Source organism: Mandrillus leucophaeus, unplaced genomic scaffold (genome assembly GCF_000951045.1).
Source record: "Mandrillus leucophaeus isolate KB7577 unplaced genomic scaffold, Mleu.le_1.0 Scaffold538, whole genome shotgun sequence".
NCBI lineage: Eukaryota > Metazoa > Chordata > Mammalia > Primates > Cercopithecidae > Mandrillus > Mandrillus leucophaeus.
The window spans coordinates 448283-455570 of NW_012105786.1; the positions used below are offsets into that span (position 1 = coordinate 448283).

Sequence of the window (7288 nt, forward strand, 5' to 3'; positions counted from 1 at the left end):
GGTGGCTGGATCACAAGGTCAGGAGATCGAGACCATCCTGGCTAACACAGTGAAACCCCGTCTCTACTAAAAATACAAAAATTAGCCTGGTTTGGTGGCAGGCACCTGTAGTCCCAGCTATTCTGGAGGCTGAGGCAGGAGAATGGTGTGAACCCAGGAGGCGGAGCTTTTAGTGAGCCCAGATGGCTCCACTGCACTCCAACCTGGGCAGTAGAGGGAGACTCTATCTCAAAAAAAAAAGATATTTACCAGTCTGGGTGCGGTGGCTCACTTTGGGAGGCCAAGGCAGGCAGATTGCTTGAGGTCAAGACCAGCCTTGCCAACATGGTGAAACCATGTGTCTACTAAAAATACAAAAATTAGCTGGGTGTGGTGGCACACACCTGTAATCCCAGCTACTTGGGAACCTAAGGCAGGAGAATTGCCTGAACCTGGGAGGCGGAGGTTGCAATGAGCTGAGATCACACCACTGTACTCTGGCCTGAGAGACAGAGTACAGAGTGAGACTCGGTCTCAAAAAAAAAAAAAAAACAAGAAAGGTGTTGGGATTGGGATACTCAGATCTCTGGTCCAGTGTCATCAGCTGGGTCACTGCACCTGATCATCAGTACAGAACCAAAATATCAACATAGTTTTCTCCCACATGGCCACAATGTGGTATAGTCACCCAGAGCCACTGCACCTATATTCACACTTCTTGGTGGAAAAAAAAAAGCATGTGCTTGTTCTGCTTTCAGAAGGAAACAAAATAAGAAAGAAAGGGAAGAAACAGGAAAGCTATTCAGGCAAGACTGAGCAAGACTGGTTTTGTGCTTTTGTGCCAAGAGATACTTTCTATGAGAATATATATATTCTATGTCTTTTTTTTTCTTTTTGAGACGGAGTCTTGCTCTGTCGCCCAGTATTATACGTCTATTTTTACAAATACTTGTTGTTTAGGTGAAAAGCCCAGAAGGAAAATTTCAGAAGACCAGTACTGGAGCTGTCAGAATGCAACCAAAATCGGCTGAGTTGAAGTTTGTCACCAAGAACGATGGATATGTACACATTCACCCTTCATCAGTGAACTATCAGGTCAGAACGGTGTTATACACTTAATGTTTACAGGTCGTCCTGGGGTAGGAAACAGTCCCTTAAATTCAGCCACACCATGTTCTATCACTTGCTGTGCCCAGCAGCACCACTGTCTTAGGGAAGATTGAATAAGAATAAACAGACTAGAAATTGGACTATTTCTGGAAAGACTATTTCCATTTGAAGAAAATTCTACTGAATACCAAAAAGTACTCAAGCCTGCTTTCAGATATAAAATTGTTTCTTTGCAATGGTAATTGAAGTCATGAGCTAATTACATCACTGAATCTATGCCTTAAAAGGAAATGAATGACCTATTCTTGCTGATCCCACTTCCTCAGCTCTCAGCCTGCTACTGTGAGGCTTCTGCCCCCACCACTTTACTAAACCCATCAGAAGTTACAAATAACTTCTTAGTTGTCAAAGCCAGTATCATCCCTTGGTCCTCATCATGCCACCTCTCACATGGTATTTGACATTGCTAATCTCTCTTCCTCTTGAAATTCTCCTGGATGTTATTTTTGCTTCTGAAATATCACTTTCTTCTCTCTCTCTGGTCATCCTCTCTTATCTCCTTTATTTGCTTCTCTTCCTTTGCTCTGAAACAGTGGTTCTATCCTTTGTCCTTATTCTCTCACCATCATGCACTCTTCCTGAACCACCAAACGCACAACAGCACTTACACATCCCAACTGCCGCTTACACGCAGACAGAGACCCCAGATCTGCCTCTCCAGACCTGCATTTTTTTTTCTGAGCTCTCCTGCTGGAAAGCATCAGCAAATTCTTTTCTTACGCCAACTCAGTTGGTCACCAGGTCCCATCAATGTCTCTTTTTTGACATCTCTAAGATTTGCCTTTTATCCCCACTATCCCCACTACCACTTCCTTAGCTCGAACCCCAAATATCATTTGCCTGAAATTCTATAATAATCTTACTTCTGGTGCTTTCTCTCTCCAACCTTCTACTACTCTACTGCTGCCAGAATTACCTTTACAAAACATCTATTTGACTATGTTAATTCCCTGCTTAAATCTTCATATCCAGAGTGTACCACACATTCTCACATGACTCTTCACATGGTCCTTCCTATACCTTGTCCCCAGGTTTGAAACATTCAGGTTGCTCTATCCTCTGGAACTACTGAGGACCATGTTCACAAAGCCTGGAAAGGATTTCCTTAAGCTTAGAGGACTTTGAGGATCAGGAGGTCATCTGCCCTTTCAGCCTGTTAGGAACCACAGGCCTGAGTTAGCTCCAGGCCCCCTCCTTTTTTTTTTTTTTAATACTTTTTTTTGTTTGTTTTGCATGTTTCTCCAAGAAAGAACTACTCCTCTTTTGAGAATCCAAATCGTTCATGCATCCATGTAATATCTACTAGCGCCTACTCTGTGCCAGGCACTGTTGTAGGCTATTGAGGACAGTGGAAGAACCTAGATGCACACAGTCTCTGCCCTCAAGGAGCTTATGTTCTAGTGAGGGAGCCAGGCAATACATAAGTAAACAGAATCTCAGGTAATGCTATAAAGCAAAAATAGAGCAGGATAGAGAGACAGAGAGTGACAGGAGAGGGGCCCTGCACGTGGGGTGGTCAGGGAAGAACTCCAGGAGGAGAAAACAACTGAGCAAATCCTAAATGAAAAGCGAGTCATGCAGATATACAGAAAGGAGAAACATTCCAGCAGAGGACATAAGTGCAAACACCACAAGGTGGGAGTATATTTGGTGTGTTCCAGGAAGTGCACAAGAGGCCAGTGGAGAGGGATGATCATGGGTGAGAGTGGTAGGAGAGGCATGGGGACGAGGGGCAGGGTGGGGTAGGGCGGACCTGGTAGCCCTGGCAACGACTTAAGATTTTAATCTTTGGACACCATTGGAGGGTTTTGAGCCATAATTGAACTTAATGTTTTTATTTTTATTTTATTTATTTATTAAGAGAGTGTCTCTCTGTCCCCCAGGCTAGAGTGCAGTGGCACAGTCTCAGCTCACTGCAACCTCCGCTTCCCAGGTTCAAGCGATTCTCCTGCCTCAGCCCCTTGAGTAGCTGGGATTACAGGCATGCGTCACCGCTCCCAGCTAATTTTTGCAGTTTTGTAGAAATGGGGTCTCACCATGTTAGCCAGGTCAGTTTCAAACTCCTGGCCTCAGGTGATCCACCTGCCTTAGTCTCCCAAATTGCTGGAATTACAGGCATGAGCCACCACGCCCTGCCAGACTTACGTTTTTAAAAGATCACCTTGATTGCTGGGTAGAAAAGACACCGTAAAATGCAAAAATAGAAGTGGGGAGAGCACTCGAGAAGCCATGACAGTGGTTTCTGTGAGATGACCATGGTTTGTACTAAGTTAGTAGCTGGGTGCAGTGGCTCATACCTGTAATCCCAGCACTTTGAAAGGCCGAGGCAGACGGATGACTTGAGGTCAGGAGTTTGAGACCAGCCTAGCCAACATGGTGAAACCCCATCTCTACTAAAAATACAAAAATTAGCCGGGCATGGTGGTGCAAGCCTGTAGTCCCAGCTACTTGGGAGGCTGAGGCAGGAGAATCACTTGAACCCAGGAAGCAGAGATTGCAGTGAGCCGAGATCACACCACTGCACTCCAACCTGGGCGACTGAGCAAGACTGCATCTCAAAAAAAAAAGGCTGGGTGCAGTGGCTCACATCTGTAATCCCAGGACTTTGGGAGGCGGAAGCAGGCAGATCACCTGAGGTCAGGAGTTCAAGACCAGCCTGGCCAGCATGATGAAATCCCTGTCTCTACTAAAAACACAAAAATTAGTCAGGCATGGTGGCAGGGACCTATAATCCCAGCTACTTGAGAGGCTGAGGCAGGAGAATCTCTTGAACCCAGAGGGCAGAGGTTGCGGTGAGCTGAGATTGCACCAGTACACTCCAGCCTGGACAAAAAGAGCAAAACTCCATCTCAAAAAAAAAAAAAAAAGAAAATTTGGTAGCTGTAGAAGTGGTGAGAATATATCAAGGCATTTTGAATTTTAAAAAGAGAGCTGACTGGACTTAGTGACGATGTAGATGGTGTGAGGGGGAAAAGAATAGTCAGTGATGACTCTTCAATTAGGGGCCTGAGCCCCTGGGTGAATGGGAGCGTCATTTCCCGAGATAGGGAACACTGCAAGGAAGAAGAATCAAGAATTCCATCTGGGCCAGGCACAGTGGCTCACACCTGTATTCCCAGCAATTTGGGAGGCCAAGGCAGAAGGATTGCTGGAGCCCAGGGTTTCAAGACCAGCATGGGCAACATGGTGAGACCCTATCTCTAGGAAAAAATATAAAAAACCAAAGCTTTTTTTTTTTTTTAACACAAGAAGTGTGAGATACTTACTAAATGTCCAAGAAGAGATGGCAAGTCAATAGTTACACACGCAAATCTGGAGCTCAGGAAAGTCACGGGCTGTAGATAAATTTGGGGAGTCATTAATGGACAGGCAGTATTTAAATCCATGGGACTGGTGGGGGTGTTCCCTTTTTGTTGCCAGTGACATCACTGTCATCATCTGAGGTTTTTTGTTACAGGTGAGACACTTTGACAGCCCCTACCTGTTGTACCATGAGAAGATAAAAACAAGTCGGGTATTCATCCGAGACTGCAGCATGGTGTCTGTGTACCCGCTGGTCTTGTTTGGAGGAGGCCAAGTGAATGTGCAGCTTCAAAGAGGAGAGTTCGTTGTCTCCCTGGATGATGGTTGGATCCGTTTTGTAGCTGCTTCCCATCAGGTAAACAGAGAACTGGTCTGTTGTATGAGGCTCAGGTCATGAGGGACTTTGATAATATGAAGTTATGAAGTCAAGGGCATTCCTCTAGGAACCAAGGTAACAGACCTAATTAAAAATGAATGATGGTGGCCGAGCCCAGTGGCTCGCACCTATAATTCCGGCACTTTGGGAGGCTGAGGCGAGCAGATCATTTGGGGCCAGGAGTTTGAGACCAGCCTGGCCAACGTGGTCAAACCCCGTCTCTACTAAAAATACAAAAATTAGCTGGGCATGTTGGTGGGTGCCTGTAATCCCAGCTACTCAGGAGGCTGAGACATGAGAATCGCTTGAACTTAAGGGGCAGAGGCTGTAGTGAGCCAAGATCATGCCATTGTACTCCAGCCTGGGCAACAGAGCGAGACTCTGTCTCAAAAAATAAAATAAAATAAAATAAATGAATGATGGTCTACACTGGGACACTAAGAAAGAGTGAGGCTGAAGTGAGGCCAGGAGTGGAGCCCTGATAAGAGTTCCAGCAAGCATACTGGGAAGGGAAGTCTCGTTATGGGCTGGGGTTGGTATAAAAGGCTAGGACAGAAACTGTAAAGTGAGGGTGCTGGACCTTCCTTATTATTATATAAATAATAGATGTTCACCAAAGAAAAGTCAGAAAATACAGATAAGCAAATATAAATAAATAAAAACCACCCTGATTCCACCACTGCTATTTTGAGAAAAAGATAATGGGTCTGAATTCTTCATTTATTGTCAGGTCTCAATTATTTATTCACTATATGGAGTCTCTGTGAAAAACATTTCATGGAGAGTACATATTTAAGAAACAAAACTTCAGCCAGGTGCGGTGGCTCACGCCTGTAATCCCAGCATTTTGAGAGGCCGAGGTGAGCAGATCACCTGAGGTCAGGAGTTCGAGACCAGCCTGGCCAACATGGTGAAACCCCATCTCTACTAAAAATACAAAAAAATTAACCAGATGTGGTAGTGGGCGCCTGTAATCCCAGCTACTCAGGATGCTGAGGCAGGAGAATCTCTTGAGCCCAGGAGGCAGAGGTTGTAGTGAGCCAAGATCACGCCATTACACTCCAGCCTGAGCGACAAGAGGGAAACTCCATCTCAAAAAAATGAATACATAAAAATATACACACACAAAAATTAGCTGGGCGTAGTGGTGGGCGCCTGTAATCCCAGCTACTCAGGAGGCTGAGACAGGAGAATCACTTGAACCTAGGAGGCAGAGGTTGCAGTGAGCCAAGATCGCACCACTGCACTTCAGCCTGGGTGACAGAACGAGACTCCGTATCAAATAAATAAATACATAGATAGATAAAACTTCACGTAGACACCTGTAATCCCAGCTGCCAGAGGCTGAGGTGAGAGGATTGCTCAAGCCCAAGAGGTCAAGGCTTCAGTGAGCCATGATTGCACCACTGCACTTCAGCCTGGGTGACAGAGTGAGACTGTGTCTCAAAAAAATAAATAAATAAAATTTCATTTTAACGTCTGCATCTGTTAGAATTCTTATGTTACAAGAAGCGGATATGCCAACTCAAACATTAAAAGAAATTGATTGGCATATTTAACTTTTAACATAGTCTAGAGCAGCAGTGTCCAACAAAAATACAATGTGACCCACATATGTAATTTTAATTGTTCTAGTAGCCACATTTTTAAAAGTAAAAAGAAATAGATGAAATTAATCTTAGTATATTTTATTTAACCTAATACATCCAAAATGTTTTAATTTTAACATGTAATCAATATAAAAATTATTGAGATTGTTTACATTACCTTTTCATATTAAGTCTTCAAAATCAGGTATATATTTTATATTCACAGCACATCTCAGTTTGGGCTGGCCACATTTCATGTAGACATTAGATAAGCCACTTGTGACTAGTGGCTACCTTACTGGACAGTCCAGGTCAAGGCCAGGCAAGGTTGGTTTGATTTAGCAGTTCAGTGGTGACAAAAATGTGGTTAACCTAGTGGTATTGAAGGGCTTGCAATAGCTCCTGGCATCACATGTATGCAACATACCGTCCAGAAGAGCCAGAAACTGTCTTGCCTACAAGCTCAATCAAAGCTCCCCTCCTAAACCAATTCCTGTGACCAAAGGGATGTCCTGAACTTGAAGACGTGGAGTACCTGAGCCATTCACCCTGGCAAGGCTCACAGTGTGAACCTGAGTTAGAGCAGGGTCCAAACTGCATGGTTCCCATACAGTGGGGAAGGGGCAAAACAGATGTTGGGAAGACGTCTACAGTGCCACAGCATCAGCATAAACAAAATGCCATAAAAGCATACAGTGTATCCCAAAGCTACAGAGATTTTTGATTCATCTAATATCTTCCACTTTTTTTTTTTTTTTTTTTTTTTTTAGATGGAATCTTGCTCTGTCGCCTACGCTAGAGTACAGTAGCGCCATCTCGGTTCACTGCAACCTCCGCCTCCCAGGTTCAAGCAATTCTCCTGCCTCAGCAT

General features: G+C 44.4%; 1 protein-coding gene across 1 annotated transcript in view; it reads left to right on the plus strand.

Annotated features, from left to right (window-relative positions):
* The window catches only part of DHX57 (DEAH (Asp-Glu-Ala-Asp/His) box polypeptide 57), a 75336-nt gene that overhangs the window by 65888 nt on the left and 2160 nt on the right, over positions 1 to 7288 (plus strand). The window contains exons 22-23 of the mRNA XM_011997328.1: positions 940 to 1074; positions 4607 to 4807. Of these exons, the coding sequence (XP_011852718.1) occupies positions 940 to 1074; positions 4607 to 4807 (336 nt within the window). The remainder of the gene's footprint in view (positions 1 to 939; positions 1075 to 4606; positions 4808 to 7288) is intronic.